We start from the raw sequence: 27,182 nt of genomic DNA, 5'->3' as shown, positions 1-27,182 counted from the left end.
GTTTTTTGGGGGCCATTTCCACACACACACACACACTACAAATTTACTTGGCTTACAGGTATATTGCAGGTAGAGGTCAGTGTTGGCAACTCTCCAGCCTTTCAGCCAGATCTACTGTTTTTTTGTCCTCGTACACAGGGGAAATGATTTGGAGTGCTTCCATGTTTTCTCCCTTGAAGTTCCATTATATGTAACGGAATTTGCACACCATTGCTTTGAAACGGAAGCACCTTATGTTTTCAGTCTTCCTAAATGCTTAGCTTTGCAGCATACAAAACAAGAACTCCTTGCTGTTCTCCCCGCACACCTTCTCCAGAGTGACCCTATGAGCCAATCCTCAGTGCCTCCCCTAATCAGCAAAAAGGGTCAGAAGATGATGTCTCAGTAGTTGAAAAGCTTCCTTTTTCTGCTAATTGGCTGCTCTCAGATGTTGGAGGCAGGGAAATGGTGGCAAAAGTTAGCAGGTCTTCAAACACACACACCGGCAAAACCCCAGACCACTGCACCTTTGTTAGGGACATAACAGGATCTGACACTGTGCAGAATTGCGCTTGGAATAAACCAAAGTATGGGCTGAATTTTGTGCAAAAGAGCTCTGTTTTCCTAGCTTAGTATGAAGCCTGAGTTGTGGGGGGAGTTTACACTATCACAAACTTTCCCCTTTCTTGTTAAATGGAGAAGGCAGATTTCACTTGTGCTTCTCTCTATAGATTCAATGCAATATTCCCTCCATTGAAATGAATGGGGCCTGCACCCATGAAGAGTTGCATGTGAACAGCATGATATACATAGTGCTCTGAAGTTTACAGTTTTCAGAAAATGCAGCATAAATACAAGAATCTGCCAAAGAAAAGCACCATCTCATTAATCCTTAACCTCATTGATTTGACTCAAATAATAGAGTGAGGATTGGATTCGGGGTCTCTCTCTCTCTCTCTCTCTCTGACTGGCTTCAGACAAACCTTTGGATGCCGCTTCCTCTCCCTCAAACACAGAGCTGTGTGCAAATGTGCAGAGTAGCACTCTGCAAATATTTAGCTTCTTTTTGATACCAGTGTCAAAACACTTATGTGCAATTCCAAAAAAACTCTGCATAACTTACCATGTTTAACCATACATTGTAGATCCACCCCCCTTCCCACTACATTGGAGTGTAGATCTTCCGGGAGGCCAGCTTGCGTTGAAAGCATTCGTTTATGTTCGAGTCCTGCCCTTCCCTTCCAATCTCTTCATATGAAAATGAACCTTCTCTTCCAAGTAATCTCAGGAGGCAACCCAAAGTTAATAGGAATGGATTTGTTTGCCTAAAAATAGACGAGTGAGCCAAGTTTGCCGCCCACCCCCCACAAACAACAACATCTTGCACATTCTGTACATAGTTACACTACCCACTTTTATAGCATTTTAATTGTAATGATTTCCTACAAAGGCTTCTAAGAGTGTTAGTTTGTTGAGACTTCCTAGAATTCTCAGGGGTTCCAGTTTGTATTTTGTGTTTGTTTTATGAATGTACTTTTATTGTTGATTTCATGCTTTTCACCACCATTATGCATATGTGTGTGTTTGTGTGATATAATTATTATTATTATTGCAAATAAAGTAAATTTTAATTAAAGGGCGGGTGCCATGCTGTTTTTATTGTAATTATTTGTATATTTAAAACAGATTTCATACATATATTTTGTTTCAGTTCTATCAATGTTGAATTGGTTTTTTCTGTGTTCTTAGCAGCTCTTGCTTTTACCTGTAAGCCGCCTTGAGCCCCGTCAGGTGAAAAGGTGGGGTCTCTATGTATGTATGTATAAATAAATAAAATCAGTAAATAAAATGGAGGTGACAGCAATTACTAGGAAGAATACTGGGGTGCTTCAAAAGGACAATATCCTGGATGCTGAGGGCTGGTGTGGTGTGTTGGTTAGGCTGTTGAACTAAGATCTAAGAGACCAAGGTTCAAATCCCCACTTGGCCACTGGATGACCTTCGGCAAGTCACTGCCTTAATTCAGCCTAATCTACCTACAGCATTGTTGCAGGGATTAATTGAGGAGGGGAAGAACTATGTACGTCACCTCTTGCTCCTTAGAGAAAAAGGTGAGCTATACAGTGGTACCTCGGGTTAAGAACTTAATTCGTTCTGGAGGTCCGTTCTTAACCTGAAACTGTTCTTAACCTGAAGCACCACTTTAGCTAATGGGGCCTCCCACTGCCGTCGCGCTGCCAGAACACAATTTCTGTTCTTATCCTGAAGCAAAGTTCCTAACCCGAGGTACTATTTTTGGGTTAGCAGAGTCTGTAACCTGAAGCATCTGTAACCTGAAGCGTATGTAACCTGAGGTACCACTGTAACAGCAATAATTAAAATAATAGCACATTTTCATCATATAGGGTAGCCTCCCCACCATCCCTTACTTATGATTGGGTGTAGGGACATATAATGAGTTTCTTATTTAGGCTGCTCCTATAGCTGTGCATCAAATAAACTGGGAAGAAGGAACCACATCGAGCCTCACGATTAAACTAGTCATTTAGGAGTGTGGATGATAGCTCATTTGTAGACCTCCTACTTTTTGAGCAGAAGGTCCAATTACAGTTCTGGCCAGTAAAACAGGGTTATGTAGCAAGCGATTAACCTAGAACCCTAGAGAGTCTTAGAGAAAATCTAATTGATTCTTACATGCCCTTGGGGAGTTTGGCAGGGGTAGCACCCTGCCAAAGCTTTGGCATTGGCCATTTTGTGGAAGGTGGAGATGACCAAAGCGACTGACATAATCATTCTGAAGCAACTTCTTCAAAGCAGCTCCTTGGTTTACTAGAGAGCAAAGGATAATGAAGAAGATTGGGAGATGAGTGCAACCAGAAATATATTTGGAACCAGAAAAACCTGGACATAAGGGAGAGCTCATTGTTGAACCAACTCTGTCAGTGATGGTTGCAAAGATGCAAGACTTCTCCACCAGAGCTGCAACCTCAGAGTGTTGTCCTTCAGAGCTTTTCTGGTTGGCTCAGGGCCAACTTGATAGACATGGAGATAGCCGCTGGAAATCTGTTGCGACGTGTTTGCTAGGCTTTTTGAGGACAGCGTTGCTTAGACGTCAACGAGTCAATCCAGAGAAATGTCCAGTGTACCATCTAGTGTGGCTTTGTAGAATGAGTTTCTACTGTTGCCATCCAAGGAGATCAAAAAGGCACTTGGAGGGGTCTTGGCTGTTAATCTCTCTTCCAGGGAACTCTGGGAATTATGGCTATGGGAAGGGAATAACAACTCTTGGCATCCTTAACCAACTACGGCTCCCAGCATCCTTTGGGGGAAGCCTGTTTAAAGTGGTATCACAGTGCTTTAAGTGTATGGAATGAATGTGGGCCAAGAATCTGTTCCCCTAGCTATTTCTGTTCCCACCTTTCCCCTTTTTAAAGCCACAGGACTCCAGCTGTGGACCTTGGCAGACCCTCTCCTCAGTTAGTGGCGACAGGGAATAGAAGCCTAATGGTAACAAATCCACTCTACTAATAGTAGACTCCCCTCCCTTTCCCCCGATTCCTAGGAGACAGATATGGTTACGTAAGGTCTGTGACACGAGGCCCCTCTGAGGCTCTTTTAAAACAAGGGAACGACAAATTGCCTTTTTCTCTGCTTCCACGTGGACTTCAGCTGTCATTATTTCCGAAATAAGTTTTAATTAAAGCTGCCCTCCGTACAATGTGCTACACTTCAGCTGTGTAGCAAATAACACATTAATTTCCCCTGACTCCTAGTAATCTTACTCTGTTTTATCCTGTTAACATCTTGTTCTGGCAAACACCGGTGGGAAATAACAGGTGCTAGCAGAGAAGCAATACAGAAGAGGGTTAGTGGGAGTTAATGAAAGTAATCGCCTTATTTTCCACTTTTTTAATATTTGGGTATTTCTTGGAAAACTTTATGTCTTGGATCGTGACAGACCCCTCTCCATACAGCTAGGTTCTGCATGAAGTCATTCAGAGCTATGCCAAAGAGGGGTGTTTTTGACTGGAATGTCTTCTTCCTCACAGAAGCTCCATGTCATCAGCAGCTGCATGATGGGCAGAATAACCACGGCCACAGCTTTTCCTGCCATAGAGATTTCAGAAGCAGCACATGTTGAATTTCTGCCTGTCACACAGCTGAGAAATATCAGGAAGTCTCAGTCAGGAAAAAGAAATGGCAGTGACTGACTAGGTTGAGGGCTGAAGCTAAGCAAATTGTCATTACTTGGATGGGAGACCACTTGAAATCCATTAAAGGAAGTAAATGTGAGATACATTATGCAGAGGCTGAGTAGAAAAGATGAGTGTCCTCTTATTTTGAAGGTGTTCTAGCTTCCTCACAGGGCTGGCCCAATACATTTTGCTGCCCAAGGTGAAGATGTATAGAATCCTATCCAACAGGTAGTTGAATCTTATATATGAGGACAACATGTGAGCTTAAATGGTGCAGGGCAGTCTATGTGACACACAGAGCTCTGTCCTCCACGCCTTACTGTCACATCTGCTACCTGAGGCAGCCACCTTCTTCTGCCTGATTGTAGGTGTGGTTCTGCAAGTTCTTCACATCATGTTCAGCCAAGGAGTCCAAATTATTGTTTTGTTTTTCTTTGTTTTTTTCCAGCAAGAAATAGCTGACCTATGATGATGATGAAGGAGGAGAATGAGATTTTAGGGATCAGGTTTCTTAGGACGTCTCACCTTAGACTCGGAAACTTACATTTGCTATTGCATAGCGGTGATTAAGACATGGAACTGCCTTATACCAAGGCAAACCAGTGTCCCATTCAGCCCAATATTGTCTATTCCAGGGATGGGAAACTTGTGGTCTCCAGATGTTGCTGGAATACAATTCCCATCAGCACCAGCCAGCATGGTCAAGTGCCAAGGATGCTTGGAGTTGTGGAGATGTAGTCTAACATCTGTAGGGTCATAGGTTCCCCACCCCTGTAGAGCATTCTGTTTTCAAACACCAACTAGTCTCCCTTTCTATTCTAGGCATTTGGTCAACACATGACAAAGGTATATCACACAAGCTGGCCTTCCTCTCTTCCGTCTGTAGATTTGCTGCCGTTGACCTCCATACATCATGCCAAAGGTAAGAAAAGGCTCTACAGGTACAACCAGATTTGTTGATTGCACACATACATAGTTAGAATCACACAATTGCAGAATTGGAAGGGATTGTGAAGGTCATCTAGTTGCCATATGCAAGTCCTCTTTCTTGCCATGGGCCTAACGTACAGAGGGAAAAGCCAGAGCCAATTGGATGGAGGAGGTGAGTGGCCAAAAATGAAATTTGTATTTGGTTTGGTTTGGTTGCACTTGGTGCAGCAGATCTGAAGTTGCACCAAAGGCTGTAATGCTAGAGATGCATCAATGCTCCGCACTTGAAAATATACCTGCCGTTGTTCAGTTTTGCCTGTAGCATGTAACGCAGTCACATTAACATGTTTGCTGTTTGTTGTATTTTAACTTGGAAAAACAGTTACATTTAGCGTTAACCAGGCCTTCCCAACTAGCTTGTTTCAGGATTCAAGCTTCCTTTCCCCCTTCCTTTCTTTCATATTTACCCTGAAGCATAGCAATTGTACCCCCATCAGACCTCCTCATTTGCAGAGCACATGCTCAGTGATGCTGTTACTTTATGAAAAGCAGTTGCAACCACTGGTCTGCTCCTTAACATGTGAACAACATGTTCCTATGCATATTTGCTTGGAAATAATTATTTGTTTTCAGCAGGACTTATTCTGAAATAATGGTCCCTATGGTGCTAGCTCTACACTCTTGGGGGGCCCTTGGGCATGGCACCTTCAGTCGGTCCCCCTAGCTTGGAAAAGCAGGCCATGCACTCTGAGGCTGCATCTGATCCCCTCGGATATTCAGTGCAAAGTTCAAATAGTAGCACTGTCAGGGTATTGAGCCATCTGCTGGTCTTGGGACCCTGGCATAGTGAAGTTGAGTGGGTGAGTTGGGTGAATAAGGCTTTCACAAGTTAAGAATGCTAACGATCTGGATCAGATATGTACATTAATAAAGTTATGGCCTTATGGTTCAAACCATTTACTGTGCCTTCGCTCCAGGGGTGTGGGGGTACAGACTCCACCAAGTGGCGATTAAAGGATGCATCATTTAAATGTGGTGAAGGATTTAGCCTTTGGTATGCTCTCTTTGCCTTTAAGTAGAGGAGCTGAATGCAAGTGTGAGGTATTCACTGACTACGGAACAGATGTTTCAATGTTCAGACTAACAGGAAGCTACCAGCAGGTGCCTGGTTTTGTTTTTCGCCGAAGAGTCATTGTGCCAAGGGATGCTGTAGGTCTCTTTACAATGACAAACAGTCCGCACCTTTTGCAAGCCGCAAACTTGTTAGCAGATAGAACAAAACTATGTCTTGCAGTAGTTTTACTTTCTCATCGGTAAATATAAGGCCGGAAAGATCTGTGGTGGTATATTTCTCTGTTGCTTATCATAGTGTGGTGCCCATCAGACACAGTCAGCATGGCCAATGGTCAGGGATTATGAGTTTAGTGGTACAACAACATCAACTACCCTGCCTATTATAAGGGAAGTTTTTAATGTTTGATGTTTTATCGTGGTTTTTTATATTCTGTTGGGGGCCACTCAGAGTGGCTGGGGCAACCCAGTCAGAGGGGCAGCATACAAATATAATAATAATAATAATAATAATAATAATAATAATAATAATAATAATAATAATAATATAAAGGGAAATGCAACACTTTGTTTAACGCATATCAAAAGATTTGATGTATACCTTCCAATTTCAAAAATCCAAGGGGGTATTTACAGTGCAGTTCTCTGAATATTAACTCAGAAGTGAGTCCAAGGTGATTTACTTCCAGGTAAGTTGGTACAGGATAGCAGTTTTAGCCTCTCAAGTCTTTCCTCTCCTTGATATCCCTACTGTAAATACTGCTCAGAAAGCAACAGAAACACTGCCAGATTCTGTCTGGATAAAAAATAAATTTCTCATATTTTGGATTTATTCATCAGTTCTTCATTACTCTACATCATTTCAAAATCTGTTCAGTTTGCATAGATAGCATGTTCTTAAATTGTACATATTTTTCCTATTAAATTCAGTATATATACCTCTACCGTAGGTGGTTGTATTTATTTTCTGCATTGCATGATTGCTTCACAATACTAGAAATGCAAGGAACTGTTATTGTAGTATGTCGTCGCTGATGAGATTATTTTTGTTAGGTGATTAATGAAGTTACAATTTTAGTAGTTACTGGAGGAGGGTTACATAGGCAATGGCTGATGTCGGTGGTGGTGATTGACATTTGTTTTCTTAAGGACAACATAGTTCAGGGTTTTTGTTTGTTTGCTTTTGTGCAGTTCGCCTGATACCATACATTCAGCTCAAGCAGCCGTCTGAAACAAATATCAGATAGGGTTGCCATAATTCAAACAGTGAAAATTGGGACAGAGCTTTTTTCTCTTTTTTGCCCTCCAGATTTTTTTTTATTTTTGGCCAAAGTTGTTGGGCTTTTTTGAACTATTTTATGGAAAATAGACAAAAACAGCACTGCTGACATGGGCTGCCATACGTCCAGATTCCCCCCACCCCCCAGATATTTGCCCAATTTCTGCCAGGACACTGCTGCCAACTGCAGTGTTACGGATATGTCCCAGAATTTTCTGGACGTATGGCAACCCTATATAAGAAAACAGTTTTCTGCCCTAAAGCTTTAGTCAATGTGGTGCCCTCTGGATGTTATTGAACTACAGCTCCCATCATCCTTGTCCACTGGCAATGCTGGAGGGGACTGATGGGAATTGTAGTTCAACAATATCTGGAGGTCACCATGTTGGGTATCCCTGGTACATTGTATATTACTATTTCATGGCCAGAAGAATTGTTTTCTTACTGACTGCATTGACAATACTCTCTATCCTGCTGATACAAGTGGCTGAGCTATGCATGGCTTGCACTGGATTGGCCAGGAAACAAGCTGTTGCTCCCCAGTTCAGATGTGTGAGCAATTAGGCCTGGCCAAAATCTCCCAGAGACCTCAAACACCACCCCATCCTGATCTCCCAAGCCCCCTTTACCTGGCTGCTGCAGTAAACAGCAAAGAGGGGAGGTCTCTCTCTACCTCTTCCACTTGGTGCCTGATATGCTGCAGAACGGTGTGCCAAGAGAACCAAGGTTCTGGTCACCCCTGGGAAATGTAGTTTTCCTAAAGCACCATGGGGTCCATGTGCCTTGGCATGGGGTCCTAAATGGAGAGGGAGAGACTTCTGTCTTTCTTTTCCTCACAGATGCTTGTCACCAGCAGCCAAACCAGCCAGGTACAGCACGTGGGAGATTACGGAATGAATGGTTTGGACCATTTGATATTTAGTCTCAGGGTTAATCTAGTCCAGGGGTCAGCAAACTTTTTCAGCAGGGGGCCGGTCCACTGTCCCTCAGACCTTGTGGGGGGGCCGGACTATATTTTTTGGGGGGAAATGAATGAATTCTTATGTCTCACAAATAACCCAGAGATGCATTTTAAATAAAAGGACACATTCTACTCATGTAAAAACACACTGATTCCCAGACCATCCGCGGGCCAGATTTAGAAGGCGATTGGGCCGGATCCAGCCCCTGGACCTTAGTTTGCCTACCCATGGTTTGTAGGGAAGGAGGGTTGGGGAATTACTGGTTGGGAGGCGGCTTGGATAAGAATTATTCTTCAGATCACAATTTAATCCAAGATTTGGAGGTCCCAATATTCACCTTTTCTGTTGCATAAACATTATACCCCCCCCCCCAAAAAAACCCCTCACATTCAGGCTAAGGAAGTACAAATTTTGCCAACATCTTAATTCACTTCCAATGTAAACATATGGTCTGTATCTTCTTCATGGCCTTGCCGAACGCTTATCTTCTACCTTTCATCTGTCCCTATATCCCTAGTGCAGACCACCGCGCTCTCTCAACACATTACCTTAATTCACTTCCAAGGTCTCCCATCTCATTCTTCCTAACTTCCTCTTATTCTTAGAGCATTTGTCCAGTCCCCTTTTTACACTAGTACCCTTTCAAGTGTTCACATCCACGTTCCTACTAAAACAACAGCAATACAACACCCCTAGTGCTTCGGTTCCATCTTGGTTTCTAAAACTGTAAATAGCTTACATGGACATGAATGGCATTTATAGTAAGTTCAGGGCCAAACAGCACATTACGGGGGAGATCTGTGATCGTATTATGCCAGGGGGGAAAACTGCAAAGGTATATCTTTTTACCCAGGCTTTTTTGGATAGGGGGTGTTAATAGTTGCTTATTTCCTGCAGATAATTTTATTCATTGGTTGCTGGTTTAACTGCATAACTATATTTTGATTTTTTTTATTGTGATGTAATCTGCGCCGGGGCCTTTTTATGCATGGGAGGTGATAAATGTGCTAAATAAATGAAAAGTAAATAAATAATAGTGCCTGACCATTTTAAAATTTTCCTGCTGGAAAATCCAGCATCCTGGTTTCACAGTGGTCAATCCATAGAAAGCTTGCAAGGGGAATCTGAGTGCAACAGGGCTCCCCCTACTTGTGATTGACAACTGACTGATATTCACAGGCATAATGCTTCAGATATTGGGAGATAGTTCAAAGCCATCCTGGCTAGCATAGAAACAACATATCAGCAGTGTCTAGCGGGATTGATTTGCATTAGGGAATTGGCAGTTGGTAGTTAACCCTCCATGCATCTCAGACCAAAACCAAATTACCTCCAGTTTTGCTTCCAGATAACGAAAAAAAAAAAAAGATGTTGGAAGATATAATAATGGATATTCTAAACCACATCTGTTCCAGCCCTCACTGAATAATCTGCGCTCTCTCTCGCTCTCTCTCTCTCTTTCATGCATCTGCTGATCACTGTTTTCTCAAGTTAGGGAGGTATAACTGTTTTCAACTTTGTAAACCAGCCTTCTCCAACCTAGAGATATTTTGAACCCCCATGATTCCTGACCACTGGCCATGCTGGCTGAGTCTGACTGGAGTTGTAGTAGAGCAAAACCTGGAGGGCATCAAGTTGGGTAAGGCTAGTGCAAAGCATCATGATGGTACTGTGCAAATAAAGAGATGGGCAACAAGAATGACAGACTAAACTCAAGCATTCAATTTCTTACCAGACTAACTGTGAGAAAAGAATGCTCTTATCTGTTAATATTGTATGTACAATTGAAGCCATCTATATAAGTGCTACCTAGCACCAAATGTGGAGTAACCTGCTTCAGGTCTGAAATAAGCCCAAGGGCAGTAGTGGCTTGTGCTGCGTATATTTTAAAACATGCAAGTCAAAAGGCGAGACTATAGCAGCTGCACCCCATTTGTTGCTACACAAGAGAGAAATGCCACTTTCCGCAACTCCTGAGCAGCGTATGATTGTGTGAACGTAGTGATATAAGCTTGAGTTTGCTCTGTTGGCCCATGCCTATGTGCAGCAGAACACCGGCGCGAACTCTTAGGCAGCTAAAGGCACGCTAGCTAGTCTACATTCTGATCTCAGTCCCTGGGGCTGGCAATCTCTGTGAATGACACTCTGTGTTTATTTGAAAGCAGCACTCGGTAAATATTGAATTGTGCTAGTCTATCATCAACACAGGTGTTGTTTTTTCTGTAAATACCAAAACGCTGCAGTGACTGCTTACTCTTTCGTATGACTCACTCTTTGCAAGCCGTCCCAAGGTGCTTCTTCAGCAAACTCTGAATCATAGCTAGGAAACATGTGAAATGGCTCCATGCTGGAAGAGTCTTGGAGATGCGAGGAGATTCACTGAAGAAAAGGGAAGGAAGGATTCAAGTCCATAGCATTGGGCATTTTTGAAAAAGAGGCAGTGGCAATTGACATGAACACTGTCTTTTTCTTAGAAGGTGGAAGCTGCCCACCCACAACTATTTTTCAGCAAGGTGTGGTTTTAGAAAACACCACCAGAGTTTTAGAAACACACCATTCCTAATAAAATAGGAGGATGATTTACTTTCTGGAAGCTCGACTTTCTCCACTAGCGCCAGCCCTGTGTGATGATTTTTGGCTTTTTTACTTACTAGCTGAAGCCCAGATTCATAAAATGTCTGAAGCAACCAAATGGTTCTAAATAACACCACCTGCCTCTATGTCCCAGTTTCAGAAGTTTGTCCCCAGGCTAGGTTTACAACGGAATCTTCACCATGTTAACTCAGAAAGAAGTCGCACTGTGCTCAGTGCCTTATTCCCAGGTGTACATAGCCCAAATTAGAAGAGTAAATAACAAATATATTCATCTTCATTGCACAACAATCCATGGTGTTTTTCTTTGCTTAGTGATGGGTATTGCTGAATGACAACTCCCATCACCCTTATGACTGGTCGTACTAGAGTTGATGGGAATTGGCTGGGGTTGATGGGAATTGGAGGCCATGGGTTCCTCACCCTGGACTTACAGGCTAAGGACTAACCTATGAATACCTTCAACCTAGATCTAAGTTGATCCACTGCTACTCAGAGATGCTTGCATTCTAACTATCCCTCACCCCACCCAGCTCCATCAAGGGTGCAGCAGTACAGACCTCTGTGATTCATTCAACTAATCCCTCAGCACAGGCCAAAGAGCCCTTTAAACAGGTTTGCCCTGGAAACACAATCACTGGGTTTGTTTGTCCACAGAACCTCTGCAACACACTGCTTTCTTTTCTAGATAACTCTCCCACACAACACAGCAAATGACTTAATCTTATATTTGGACATATTTCCTAACAAGCCTTGGTGTAGTATCTACCAAGGGAGGGTTAGGGATGAGGGAGAAATTGGATTTGGTTCACACCTAAAGATGAATCTATCAAATTCGCACTTTCTGAAACAATAGGAGAACCAAAACACAACCATCCACCCAAATTTGTGCTCACCCAAATTTTGCAACAAGATTCTCCAACCAATGTTTACAAAAATGCATATATTAAGGGAAAGTGTGCATAAACATGAATATATTAGTAAAAACAAAATATAAATATGCATCATATTAGGAAAATTGCTGGGGAAATTGTGTACCTTAGTCAAAACAGCGTACATAAATGTGCCTATTGGGAAAAATTGACATTAAATGCCGATGAATTTCTAGGAGAAAAATTCATGCAGAAATGTGGAGAACTTAATTTAAGATTGGAAAAATAATAAATGGATAATACTGAAATTGACTGATCCTTGCACCGCAGAGTCTTCTGTCAGGGATCTGTTGAAACAGCTAGCTACCGACAAATATTTGTACCACAATTAAGCAGCAATTTCCCTTTCTTGCGTCCTGTAGTCTATGCCCCACATTCACCCACTGTGGCAAGTGTGATACTTCTTGTGCTTTCCTCAAGAAGTCTGCTGCTCAAGAAGTCTGTGCAGAAAGCAATAACCTGAGCAGGACTTTCCTTCAAGACCATTGTTCAAGGACAATAGGTGCGGGGCAAAGGACTAGCTCAGTGTAGTAATTTCATGTGCAAGATACCAGAGCAGCATGAGGAGAAACCATAGGGAAGCAGATCTCACACCACTAAAATTATGCTTAGATTTTAGTTTTCGGAGAAACTATGCCTGTAAGATTATCACACAGTTACATCAAGGAGCTGGGGCTGTTAAAGAAAAAAGTGTGGTTACAAAGAAGGTGAATATCACTTGTAGAAAACTGTACTCATAATGTGAAAATATTTATTACCTATAGCCATAATTTCATAAAATCAATGAACATGTCATGTGATACAGTATGTGCAAGATGGATTTGCCTTTGAGTCATGGATATCTGAAGTAGCCATTGCATCAGATATAGGTGTACATTTGTTTGTAGCTTACAAGAGAATTATAATTCTGACACTATAGTTAACATCACTGGACCCATACATGTTGAACTGTACAGCCTTAGGTTTGGAGACAGACATATCTATTGTGAACCACCCTGGGATCTTTGGATGAAGGGCGGTATACAAATTTTAATAATAATAATAATAATAATAATAATAATAATATCATTTCTTAGCCTAATGCTGAATGTTATGTTAAGTGGCATTAGTTTGCTAACATTTATTGAACATTAAGAGTATTTTTCACGTACTGTACGTTGTCTTTGCCAGCAATATACTGCTTCTGTGTTCTTCAATTACACACAGACGAAATCTACCAAATCCTATAATGTACTCAAACTGTACCTAATGTACTTACATCCATGCACAATACCGTGCACAACAGAAAGATTTCATGTTGTTTGCATTTCATAAGGATGAACGAATCAATAGGAAAAGAGATTTGATAAATCATTAGCAAAGTATGAGATAGATTAGAAGGTGCGAGGGCATTAATAAATCATGCATTTCAAGCAAGTTGCTCTTCTTGGTAGAATGCCTGAAAGCAAAGCATGCAAGGATGAAACTCAAACTAAAAGGGGAATGGGTTGAAAATCACAGTGGCTTTCCCCAAAAGCAGTTTGCTATAGATGTATAAGTTTATACATAACATAGAAATTGTTGGCTGGCCTGGCCTTGACCATAAGACAGCGGCACTTATATTGCACAAAACAAGCTGCTTTGCAGTTTTCCAAGCTGTTAATACATTTTCCAGGGGGCCATGGGTGGGAAATAAGGTACTGAGCACAAAATCATCACAGCAGAAATTCTTGGAATCGAGAACACAAAAAAGGCAGCAATATCATCAGTTGTTTTGCAATTATAAAGGAAACAAGCCAGTGACACAATTATGATGGCCATAACTCTGAGTCTTCCAATCCAGTGTCTCTGCTGCGCATGCAGTAACAGGACCCTTAGAGGCAGCTTCTAAACTTGCTCCCCATTTGTTCACATGAGCATTCGGAAATACAAGACACGAAACCTCCCCAAGGTCAATGGACACACACATGAGCCCATCTGATTGGGGTGACCAGTTGATTCATGGACTATTTTTATAAACACAATAAATAAATAAATACTTAGTAAGAATTAATTGTAATTAGTGAATTTCAGTCCCCTTTCTTGGTACAGGCACTGCCAAAGTGATCAAAAGCTTTCAAAAGAGGGTTTTTATCCCAAATGCTTACTTTTGCATCAGCCAATTTTTCTTGAAACCTCGCTTTGCTAAATCTTTGGTGGAAATGTAGTTTATCATGCATGTGGCTTGGTTATGATGTGGCACACCTACTGCTTCATAGGCTAATATGCAAGACTGCTCGGAAGTTTGATATATTACGAAGATTTAATGTGGAGTAATTTTTGGCTTGGTTTCAACCACTGCATTTCTTTCCCAGATATGCTCTTATATGTTTAGATGTACACTTAAAATATTAAAGTATGGATGTGGCAAACAGACAAATGTGTCGTACAAATAACACCTGTCGGTGAGACAGGATTGGCTGAGTCTCCATGTTGAGTCAATGCTCAGCGACAAACCCAGGGTTTCGTCTTGTATTATGTGTAATGGTTTTCCAGCTCAGATGTATGTTAGCAATGCTTCTTTTATTCTAACACTATAGTGTGGGCCCGCATTTGCGATGGAAATATTTTGAAGTTTGATCATGTGGAACGAAACAGCCTATTATGTAATGTGCTTATTTTTGGGGTGGGGGGTGGGGAAGGCCTCCCTCTGGGTACTGCGAGGACTTGTTTCCATGGACCAGCATCAGTGGGCATTTAATTGGAAAGCTTGCAAATATCAGATAGGCTTAGGATTTAAATATGTGATGTGATTAATTAATATGTTTAATGCCAAATTTGGAAGAAAGAAAGATGTTAAGTGATTAAGTTAATTTTATAAGAACATTAGTTCTGGGAAACTGTTAAAATGATATATATTGAAATTCAACCAGGGGGATATGGGGAAGTCACTTAACAATGTTACAAAGATTGGTTTAAATAGGCTGAGATTTATGCTTGTTTGTGTATTTGTTTGTTTGTTTAAAAACGTATTGGAAAATTAATTAAAAAATTGGGGGGGGGGGAGCATCAGTGGGCATTTACACAGGGCCCATAGCCCAGCAGAAGCCCCAGTGGCAACAGCTTCCTGGACTTGCTGCATTGATGAAGGAGCCTCAGGCAGGTGCGGCAGGGGTGGACCGTCCCAGGTGTCTTCGCTGAGGGGGGTGAAATTTGGCACGCCACCCACCCATGACTCCAAAGCCTACCCTGAGGCGTCGGGAGAAGGGGGAGCTGTGCCGCATTCCCCCCTTCCCCCTTCGTTTTGACAGCTGAGGGAGGCATGGAAGTCGTGGGCGAGCGGCGCACCAAATGTCCGCCATTGATGTCTCCCTCCGCCCCCATGGGTGGCTTGCGCCGCCCCCAGCTGCAGGGCGCATGCGCCGCTCTGTGCACCCGAGTGCCTATCCTGCGCCTGGGAGGGCACCCTCTGCGCCCCCCCTTGGGGGCGCGGGCATACGCTCCGCCTATGGACTTATCCCTGCTTACCTTTTGCCCTGCGCTTTCTAGGCAATGGTCTGCACTTTCCTGGTCTACGTCCAAGCACTTTTTTCTTTCTTTCCCTAGAAAAACCCACTCTTTACAGCTGAATCGGAGCAAATGGCAATTTGGGTATTCCTGCCGATTGCAGTTTGTTCCAATTCAACAGGCAAAGTGGGGTTGCTTGTGGATATCGGCAGAGAAGAGTGCTCAGACACAGACCTGAAAAGCTCAAACCTGTGTCCTTTCTGAGAGAGGGGACCCCCCCCTGCAGGGTGTCTGCCTCGCTCAAGGGCCCTCCGAAAACTGGACATGAGGCTGGTTGCTTCCTGTTCTGTGTTAAGTCTAAGAGAACAAGATAGATCATGTGCCAGGTTTTAAATGATCAGATCTGCACTGAATTCAATGGGTGAGATTTAAGAGGGACGGCCGGGCAAATACTAGGATGAACGTTTGTTATTCCTCAGCATTAATCAGGAAAGGAAGCCAACCAAGGCTGCAATAAGCCTCATGGCACTTTCTTCAGAAGATGCCGGAGTAGTCCAATGGGTTAAATATGCCATCTGAAAGACCAATCTGAGGTTCACATCCTGGGAAAAATCACATTTCCAACAGTGTTGCATTCTCTCCCCCCCCCCCCCCGTCCCACAGCATATTTATCCTGCAAATTAGTAATGGCAATGCATGCAACAAAAATATGCTTTATCACTTTATGTAAACATTAGCTTTCTTCATGCAAAATGCCTACAAAACTGTGGCAATAAATTATTCTAATAGCATCGTTTTACATTAGCTCAGTCACAGAAACTGTTATTCCAGATTCCATGATTATGCAGTAGAGAACATTTTAAAACCCTTGAAAGGTTTCCAGCGTACATATTCCAAATCCCTGCTAATTTGATTTTGTAAGGATTTAACTAAAAGAAGCTTATTCTTTGCTGCAGTTCCTTGTTCTCTTAATGATGGAAGAGAAGAGGCCAGTTTTGGGAGGTGGTCCCATCAGTATTGGAGCTTGGTTCTTGTGGGTGATTTTTATCTGGTGAGAGAGAAAAGAATTATTACCTAATCAAAAGATGTGATAGCAATAGATCACAAAAAATGGTTAAGTTTCCTTATTAGTTACACATCCAACAGCAATTTTATTATAATTTCTTGTTCTTATTCTTGCTCACAATCTAGTTCTATTATACATTCTAGTTCACAAATAATGTTTGTTACTTTAAAAGAAGCAATTGAACAATGCTATGTTAAAAAAATAGGGGAGGTGAATGAATGAATGAATTTTGAGACCATTGCCTAGGCAATTATCGGTGTATGAAAAAAAATCACACTCATGGTTGGGCAGAATCTCAGTTATCAGACATAATTCTAATTATACAAATTAACATCATAAGGTGTTGTAAAAAACCATTTTCCTTTTTTAAGAATATATATATATATATATATATATATATATATATATACCTGAAATATATTTATCTGCACAGTTGTAACTGATTATTGATCTGATTGACAGTTTTTTTTATAAAAAAATAGTATTAAATACTATTTATCCATTTAATACTTAATTACTAAGGTCTTTAAGTGGTGTACAAGAAACTCAATACAATGAAAATAAAAATAATAATTAAAAAAAACCATAAGTAAGTATAGCTATGTTGTAGGTATTTCTATCAGATCACAATCCTACTATGTAATAGATGTTTATGTGTATTTTGATGAACTGGTTAGAGTGAAAGATTCTGAGCCATTTGAGTTGGGGAAGAGTATGTATGTACTTAATAGTGTTAACTTATTTTTAGTTGCTATTTTGTTAATATTGTTTTGTAGATTATAAACGCTATGCTGATTCATTAATCGTAGAATACGACTCATAACTGTGATGTTCAGCATCTTTTTTTAGTTGTTTGTTTGTTAATAGTGTTTTATAGATCACAGTTGCTTTACTGATGATTTCTTCATTTACATCACATGATATATGCTGCACTTGTTGGGGTTCCATTATGCTATTCTTATTTATTGTTTGCAAGCCGATTTGGGATTCATTTGAATGGAAAGCAGCACAGAATACCAGTCAACCAACTAAAATTATAAATGTCTTCAGTAGGCCCCAGAAGTTCAACAGGGATTGGGCACATCTGGCCACAGCTGAAGGGAGTTCCATAAATTTGGTCCACAATACTGAACACTTGGCTTTTGGTAGACACAAGCTGTGCATCAAAGCCAATGGGGAATGCTAGCAGTGATTTTCCCGAAGATATCAGGGATCAGACAGGGATATAAGGGACCGGGGGTTTTGACCCAAGGAAATTTAAATGCTGCAGAAGGCTACATACCTGCTGCTGTGTTCATGGCTACACTGACTAGGGTAACGGGCCCATATTTTATCCTACCTACTGCTGGATATAGGAGATAATTCCCTCCACAGCCTGCGGTTTCTGCCACCCGCTGTATGGCAGCTCTATGAGCAGAAGCCATATCTACTGTGCTTTGCTCTGCTGCTAGATCAGACTGATAATGATTTTTTTGTACACATCACGAATTAAAAATAAGACACTTGATTACAGTAGCATGCCTTATTTATACTTCTCCTAATCGCATTGTTCATTGCTCTTAACGTGAACTTCAATGCTGAATTTCAAAATAACCATTAGGAATTAAAGTCAAAAGCCAACTTACTAAAAAGGTCAAAAATGATGGAGTAGCATTCTAATTTGTTAATTAATTGATAGTAAAATCAAATCAAATATTGAAAGGCCTGTTTAAAACACCATGAAAGACTGCTTTATAGCTACTCATTTTGATTTCTTTGATATAAAACTAGAAATCACCTTAAATGAGACAACCTTAACGTAGATTATGTCTCCAATTTTCTCTAATTCAAGTCTAAATTAGAGAAGACATTTTATGAATGTATGCTATGCTCAAAGCTAATTGAAAGCAATTATCAAAGTGGCATTTTGTCTGTGACTTTAAGATACATTGTAAGATAATAAATGATTCTCATTATGTAATAAAAAGGTCACATCTTGCCTTTGGGCTAGTGACGCTAACAGTTTTTCAAAAGCTATCTGGGACATTTTCTTTAGTGAACTACGACTAATACAAGAACCATCACTTATTAAATATCAGTTGTCATCTGCACAGTATCCACATCACAAATGAGTATTTCTTTCAAAAAGAAACACCGCCTCATTAAAACTGGCAAAAAATATATCTCTTAAAGTGCATACCTGACATTTTCAAGCTAAAATGAATATCCTTCACTTGTCATTCACTAATAGTAATGTGTGTGTGGTGGTGGTGGGGGAGTATACTGAGAGGACAGGCTCATTAAAATAGGGAACAGCCCGCTTCTTGGGGTGGAAATTTACTTTACAATCAAAAGAGACAGAAATGTAAAAAATTCAACAGGATAAGTGGGTTTTATTTAACTCTTCTAGAATCCTAGCTTACTCTTCCCTATGGTAACATATGTGAAATTGTGTGCATAACTCTACCAGAATCGCTAAAATAAAAAAAGGCTTCAGGCAACATTCATTTGTAATTCCTGCAAATTCACCCAATTAGGCACCCTTTAGAGTATTAGTGGCTACATATTTCCTCACAATATACCAAGCAGAAAGCAGCCACCAAGGTACAGCACATGATGAATTTGGTATTAGAAACTGACACCACCAGCTTCTGGAACCTTAGTGTATCAAAACTACTAGGTATATTAATAATTCTTCCCATACCAAGAATGAAACTTCTAGGCTGTTGTTCCAAGTTGTGAGCTATTAAGAGATTTGTAACACCCTTAAACTGGAAATGGATTACCTGTCTATATAGCAACAAGAAACTCTAAGGAAAGTCAACAGTTCTTACCAGTACAGTCTAAAATAGAAGCCTTTTATGCAACACATTTCAAAGCAGGAGCGTCCACACATTACATTCAACGAGTGTATGATTTGTGTACCTAATTACCGCATTTTTTGCTCTATAACACGTACCTGACCATAACACGCACATAGTTTTTAGAGGAGAAACAAGAAAAAAAATTCTGAATGAAACAGTGGATGTATCATTTTTGTGCTTCATGCTGTGGCCACAGACATGTGATTTGACTGTGAGTTTGGGGTAGCCCAATGCAAAAATCCTGAGAATCCATGTGGATCTGTGCTTTGTAACCACGTTTTTGCACCATTGTGGCCCCAGGCAACAGTGGGTGTGTGATTTTTTTGGTGCGGGCTGTAGCCATGGACATGCTATGTGATCTGATGGTGAATTCGGGGTGACCCAATGCAAAGATCCTGAGGATCCATGTGGATCTTTGCTTTGTAACCATGTTTTAAGTGGGGAGGGAAGGAAAAACACAGAAGGGACAAAGAGCACGAGAGAGGTGTGCAGCTGGCTAACAATGCAGGAGAGGGGTTTAACAGGAAGGAGGCAGTGTGACTAGGAAGGAATTAGAAGGAAGGACGCAATCCTTTCCTTTCCCCTCTGCTTGCCAGGAGGGCAGGGGATTTCCCTGCTCTTTGTTGCGTTTGAGCAAACACAGCAACCGAAAACAGAAGAGGGTGGGCAGTAAGACCCCGAGGCAGAATGCAGGAAAGCAGCAGCTTCCTCTCTACAGTTTCCCTCCTCCGCGTGATCTGATTTTTGCCTGATTTTTGCCTCTGCACTCGGGCCAGTCGGCTCCAGGGACCACACATTTGCTCAATAACACGCACAGACATTTCCCCTCACTTTTTAGGAGAAGAAATGTGAGTGTTATAGAGAGAAAAATATGGTAGTTGAGCTATACAAATCAACTTGCTGATCGCCTGAGCATAGGAGCCCCCCCCCCCAAGATCCTCCATCTCTCCAGGATTCAAGTACCAGTTACTGACCTTCATCCAATCCATCACTGTGCTCAGATACCCTTCCAGAGCTTTCACAGCCTCTCCTGATTCAGATGCTATGGCAGGCACAGGCAAATTCGGACCTCCAGATGTTTTGGGACTACAACTCCCATCATCCCTGACCTGTTAGCTAGGGATGATGGGAGTTGTAGTCCCAAAACATCTGGAGGGCCGAGTTTGCCTATGCCAGTGTTATGGAAAAACAGAGCTGCGTTATCCCTGACCATTGGCCATGCTGGCTAGGGCAGTTGATATCCAATAACATCTGGAAGGCTATAGATTCTCTACTCCTGTTTTAATACATCTGCACAATAGTTGTTTCTGCCATTAAGCAGAGGTCCCAAGAGGAGCATTAGGACACAGTCCTAATGAGGATCTGTTTCTGCTTTCAGAGCTTAGAAGAAAAAGGAGTAAAAAGCTGACGCTGCCAAAATTACCTTTTCTACCCGCTGTTAAACCCATGGAGATGTATTCTCCCTAGACAGTGTTGAATCTAGGAGTTCCACGAAACACAACAATGCACCAACAGCATCAGATTAAAGCTAGTGCTAGAGGTCTTTTTTAAAGGAAGGTTTTGGACCAACTTCCCTGTGAAAGAGGGGCAAGGTATGCCTCCCTCTGGAAGGAGTCTCAGAAGCTTAGGCACAGCCAATGGAAAAGGCCTTCTCCCTGCTCTCAACCAAGCCATATTGCAGTTGGGTCACCTCCAGTCCTTCAGGTAACCTGGTCCTAAACAATTTAGGGTTTTAAAGCTCATCACCTTTAAAAGGTGAATTGGTCCCAGAAAAAAAAAATGAAGCCAGCACAGCTTTAATATGCTTTTATATGTGGCTCCTATTAACAATCTGGCCACTGCGTTCTGAACCAACAGCTCCAGGAGTTTGGGATTAGTAGTAGACTTAAATATAGACCAAACATACAATAAGTTTTCAAATCACATCAGCGTATCTTGCTTTGCACTCTGCATAACGTTGGTCTTGCCCTATGAACCGCCTCAATGGTTTTATATATATAAGGCTGTTCTCTTAAAACAATTTCTCAGCGATAGCATTGCACCCACTGAAATTAAATCTAATTAGTTTGGCATTAATTAAGCTCTAATAATATACTCTAGTATCACTCCTAAGTAGTGTGATCCGTTTCCCCTTCACACAGGTAAATTGGAAAACATGGTAGTGTCATCATAATTTTTAAACACACTGAGAAAATGACAGAGCTGCAAAATTAAAATAAATGATTAATGACATTTTTTTCATGTTTTATACTAATAGGTATTGCTGAGGTTTTAAATTAATAAAGCTGTCAACCTCAGGGTTGTTACAGGATCCAGCACAGAACCAAAATGGAAATTATGTATTCCACAGACACCTACAGATGACACTTTGGAATATTTTAAATTTTAATTAGTAGGTGCAATTGTTTCACCCCTCCCCCCACCTTTAAACCACTACAAATTAATTGGCAATTAGTCACAACTAATTCTTTTCTTAACAATCTGAACGGGAGAGGTAGGTGCATTACATCTCAGCATAGTTGTCTAAGGTGCAGAAAGCACACATGCAGTAAATTGCATTGTCAATTATATGAAGGGGGAGGGGAGGAAGAACCTGTTGTGAAATTTAAAAAAATTATGCATAGGTAAACAAAAATAATGTATGCACTGTGCGGTGCGGGACGACGACGACACAAAAATAATACCCAACCACATCAGCCCTCAAATGTATGCAGATTAGAGAAGTTCCTACCTAAAGAAGATAGACAAGTTTGAATATTAACAGGTGTTGGGCTGAAAAATGTCCTCTGGTTTCTCAGCAGTTTTTCTTCCTTTGTGAAACAAGCTTCCAGTTTTGGCCTACTTCTCAGGGTACTGCAGAATTTCAGCCACTGGGAGATTTTGAGATTATTCTATGACTACAAAGCACAATATGTGTGTGTGTGTGTGTGTGTTTCCCCTTACAGGTAAACATTCCTCCAGTGCTCTCTGCAGCCTTCCTGGCTGCCCATTCTTCCTGATATGAAAAAGCCCCATGGGAGGAATTACGTCACAGAATCATAGAATTAGAAGGTACCCCAAGGGTCATCTAGTCCAACCCTCTGCAATGCAGGAATCTCAGCTAAAGATTGGTCAAGCATGTCTTATTTTTGAGAAACCCATGCTGGGTCTAAATAACCACAGCATCCTTTTCTAAATGCTCACAGACAGACTGATGAATTATCTATTCTAGGATCTTCCCTGGTATCGATGTCAAGATCACTGGTCGGTAGTTATATGGGTCTTCCTTTCCCTCTTTTTGAAGATGGGGACAACATTTGCCGGCCTCCAGTCTGTAGGGACCTCACCTGTTCTCCAAGTATTCTCAAAGATAATAGACAAAGGTTCTGAAATTACATTTGCAAGCTCCTTTAGTACCCTTGGATGCAGCTCATCAGGCCCTGGAGATTTGAATTCCTTTAAAGTAGCTAGGTGTTCCTAGCTGCAGCTCCCTCCTTACATCATTTCTTCTGTCATCACCAGGTTGGGCATCACTTTGCTTTTGGGTGAAGACAGAGGCAAAGTAAGTGTTGAGTAGTTCTGCCCTTTCTCTGTCACCCAATAGGATTTCTCCATGTTCCCCACGCAGAGGACCTACAACTTACTTGTTCTTCCTCTTATTTTTCACATAGCTGAAGTGACCTTTTTAAAAATTATTTTTAACCTCTCTTGCAAGCCTCAGCTCATTCTGAGCTTTAGCCAGCCTGAGTTCCCCCTGCAGTTGTTGGCTACTCGTTTATACTCCTCCTTTGTGATTTCCCCTTTCTTCCATTTCTTATACATGGCCTTCTTAACTCTCAGCTCATCTGTAACTGGTTTCCTTAGATGCCTCCCACTTTTCTTTCTTGTTGGTATTGTCTGCATTTGGGCCTTCAATATTTCTCCTTTTAGAAACTCCCATCCTTCTTGGGCTCCCTTCTCAGTGAGTACGTATTTCTCCCTGGGCTTTGACTGAAGTGTGAGCATCCAGGAGGGCTGTAGAGTGCAGATGACTGGTGAGATGATTTGTTGAAGGAAAGGAGGTACTACATTTCCAAAAAGCTACTGAAGGAGGGTTGTGACCACAGCCAAAGCTTCCAAGCTGCCATATGACACCAATGAACCTTTCACCACAGTCAGCAGCACAAGACATTAAAATGAGGGTGGATGGGAGTCAAGAAGTATCCCCATCATATAACCGCCCTCCTCAAAATGGTTACCTATAATTTGCCATTGGTGAATGGGGTGAAGTATTCATTTTGGTCAACCTAAACCACATGATTTTTTTCCAGATGTGCTTCTAATATGCTCACCAGTGTAAGCGTTTTTTGTATATACTCAGCAAGCTTCATCTCCTCCCAGGTGATTTCCAAGCAAAGTACTTAAAAATAAATAAAATTAAACACTATGGAAACAGGGTGCTAGAAGTATTCTCTGTGTCCAGGTGAAACCCAGCAGCTGAAATAGTCTTTAGAGGCCCTTCTTTGTCTGCTCCTACCTGCAGAGATTAGGTGGGTGGCTAATGGAGAAAGGGTATTTTCTGTGGTTGCACCCAAACAATGGAAACCCCCCCCCCAAGGGAAACTGTCCAGTCGTTCTGGCATGATATAGGTGGAAAGACAATGGGAGAACCTCAGCGCAAAAAGGGGGGTATTCCCGGCTGTGAAACGCCTCAGGATCCGACTGAAGCAGCACCAGGTCACTCCAAAATTAAGATATTAAAACATAAGCTAAGCTTCCCAGGAATATGACTTGATATCAGAATAAGATCAGAATAAGAAAAGAGGGAAGCAAGGGATCTATTGTTTATGCCAAAAAACAGAAGCATGAGGAAGGAAAAAGGAGGTCCACCTCAGTGCGGCTTTTTAAAACTGTGGCTAAGGAACTTTATGAAAAGAAATTAATAATAAAGAAATTAAAGCATACCAAACAGCCAAAGCAATTCTGTTATTAGCAATGTTGGCCGTGGTAATTTTAATAATGATGGTGACGATGATGATACAAAGAAGTCAGGTACAGTATAATATATGGAATAGCTATAAGGCTGTTATCCAGCATCTTGTTACCTGAAATAAGCCTCACTGAACTCAATGGGTCTGGCTTTCAAGTAGACATGTATAGGATTACTCTGTGAGGTATCTAAACCACTTCCCCCATTTCTTCCCAAGTAAGCACACTAAGAAAGAGAAGCATCTCCTCCCATTTTCCTCTGCGCTATAATTAAATTTCCTCAATTATTTAATTAGTGCCTGTTGAAGTCTTTCCAGTGCTTTGAATGGGTCTGCATAAAATCAATAAAAAGGTTGATGGGCCAGAAATATTCAACTTATTTGAACATATTCTTGTTAGAAAGAGCAAAACCAAAAACATATGTATAGTGAGTTCATACATAAGGAAGTAATGCATATATGGGTGGGTGTGGGGGGAGAGAGGGAGCGAGGAAGGGAGATATACTGAAATCTGTGTGTAAGACTGCAGGATCGCATCCAAGTTCTTTAATGAAATAATCTAGGGTTGGTTACACTACAAGACTGAGGAAATAATGCAATACTTGATTTTGTACAATTTTACAGACTGTCACTGTGATACTTATATTTTTATGTTTTATTACATATACTTATCAAGACACACTTACTGTACAAGGTGTTTGCATCCATGGCTCCCCATCAATCTGCATAGGCAGAGACTTGCTTGTCCTAGAGCAAAACAGTTACAGGAAGTACAGTGTCTTAAGAAAATACAGTGTATGTTCTAAACAGACAGCATGTCCCCATATTCCACCCAGAGGCACTCTAAGGTCTGTATGTGACATGGGGAGAATTGGCCATCTGATTGTTTCATCAGGTCTCCATACTGTAAGCTGGCATACCCTTGAAAGGATTCCAGAAGTGAGCTAAAAACATACGTTGGGCTCACCACTTCCAGACATGATGAGATAATCATCTGACCCACTTTGCTACTTAAGCTGATTTTACTATATCAAAAGTGAGTCAGAATGGCCTGGGTGTCATACAAGAAAAACCCAAATCAAATTAAGACTGCTGAAATTGTGGATGGAAATTCATGACATACTTCATGCAGTAAAACATGGACAATAACAATTTATTATGTATCGTAAATTATGACTAGTAGATTATTGACCTAGGAGGATATCCAAGTAGTTGATATTTTATTATGATTTATGTCCAAATACTTGTTAGTTCCCCCAAATGCAAAGCTCCAAATGTTAATAACATCATAATGGAGAAAATTGGGCACAGGAATGTTTTTGCTACTAATATTTTGGGGCTCTTAGAAAAAACTGCTTAAAGAAGGAGGAAGATGAGGGGGGACCTTTTCTTTTTGGTTTCTCCTCTCTCACCCCACCCCCCTTTTTATTTGCTGTTTCCTCCACTCCTAATCAGATGGGCATTCAAGCCCCATGAAGCATGCTCAGTCCTCATTGGGTTCCTTCCCTGAACATTCGTTTATAAAAAGGTAAAGGGACCCCTGACCATTAGGTCCAGTCGTGGCCGACTCTGGGGTTGCGGCACTCATCTTGCTTTATTGACCGAAGGAGCCAGTGTACAGCTTCCAGGTCATGTGGCCAGCATGACTAAGCCGCTTCTGGCGAACCACAGCAGCGCACGGAAACGCCGTTTGCCTTCCCGCCAGAGCGGTACCTATTTATCTACTTGCACTTGGACGTGCTTTCGAACTGCTAGGTTGGCAGGAGCAGGGACCGAGCAACGGGAGCTCACCCAGTCACGGGGATTTGAACTGCCGACCTTCTGATCGGCAAGTCCTAGGCTCTGTGGTTTAACCCACAGTGTCACCTGCATCCCAAACATTTGTTTATACTTGGTACAAAATGTGGGTCCTCGCCCAAGGCTGTTGATATCTCCATTCCTGTGCATGGATGAGGCCATTTTATCTATATAAGGATATAAGGAGAATGTGTTTGCTAATATTAAACAATGGCACAGAAGCAAAATGCAGTGTTTAGTCCACTGGAAAAGTAAATGCAAATGGTCTGAGAAATGGTTTTATACCACCAGAGTTTCTGAAGATTTATGCTAGGTAGTGGTCTGAATATCCCCCCTGCCATGTTCCAAGTGACAATCTAGACAGGACAATTATGCAAGGATGGAATGAAGGAACTGTGCTTCCAATATATAAGAAAAGTGAGAAGATTGACCCAACGAATTACAGGCTGATCTCTTTGTTGTCAGGAGTGAGCAAATTATTATTATGCTAACAATGAAGGATTTGGCTGAGCCAACAAGCATACTGGCCCAGAAGCAAATAGGGTTTCCAAGAGGGAAATCCAACCATTGCTTCCTAATTTCCAGCGGTGAATGGAATTATGTCCATTCACAGCCATTTTGCATTAAGCCACACCCTGCACCCCGTAGTAGCTACTAATGACTAGTGCCCCCATCAAAATGTGCCCACTGGTCCAAAGAAGTTGGTGATCCCTGCTTTAATATTGTTCCGTCCAACCAGTAAATTCACAACCCTACTTTTGCAGAGGAAAATGTAGTTCCTACCTGATGATAACAGATGAGCATTGAGCAAGACGTCTCCCAGCACTTTTCAGCCCAGTGTATATTTGACCCATCTCCATGGCTCCCTCCAGACCAACCACTTCCATCAGCTGATCACTCAGATCTGAAAACAAAAGCACAACACTTAGAACAGAGGAAGAAGCCATGGAGGATAAGCATTGCTGCTGCCCAGAACACCAGCTGCTCGTCTCGTTCTTCTCCTCTCACCAGCGATCCCTAAAAATGTGCAGTTGAAAACATTGTTTTGTATTACTAATGTTGCAGGAAAGAGAGAATGTTTCTAGGTTTTGGAGACTGTATTTTTTTTTTTTTTTTGTAATCTC

At 41.5% G+C, this 27,182-nt stretch overlaps 1 protein-coding gene and 1 long non-coding RNA gene across 8 annotated transcripts in view; one reads left to right on the top strand and one right to left on the bottom strand.

Annotated features, from left to right (window-relative positions):
• LOC310745880 overlaps positions 1-27,182 on the top strand; it is an 85,499-nt gene that overhangs the window by 26,603 nt on the left and 31,714 nt on the right. For both annotated transcript variants that reach the window (XR_014540420.1, XR_014540421.1), the window contains exon 2: positions 4,998-5,097. This is a non-coding gene — a long non-coding RNA (uncharacterized lncRNA). The remainder of the gene's footprint in view (positions 1-4,997; positions 5,098-27,182) is intronic.
• DGKB (diacylglycerol kinase beta) overlaps positions 14,587-27,182 on the bottom strand; it is a 248,765-nt gene continuing 236,169 nt past the window's right edge. For all 6 annotated transcript variants that reach the window (XM_083578600.1, XM_083578602.1, XM_083578599.1 and 3 more), the window contains 3 exons: positions 26,842-26,962; positions 24,948-25,008; positions 14,587-16,454 (listed from right to left, as the gene is read on the bottom strand). In XM_083578600.1, the coding sequence (XP_083434726.1) occupies positions 16,347-16,454; positions 24,948-25,008; positions 26,842-26,962 (290 nt within the window). In that variant the 3' untranslated portion in view covers positions 14,587-16,346. The remainder of the gene's footprint in view (positions 16,455-24,947; positions 25,009-26,841; positions 26,963-27,182) is intronic.

Source organism: Podarcis filfolensis, assembly GCF_964270895.1.
Source record: "Podarcis filfolensis genome assembly, chromosome: 12".
NCBI classification, from domain to species: Eukaryota; Metazoa; Chordata; class Lepidosauria; order Squamata; family Lacertidae; genus Podarcis; species Podarcis filfolensis.
This window is presented reverse-complemented; position numbering and strand designations above follow the sequence as displayed.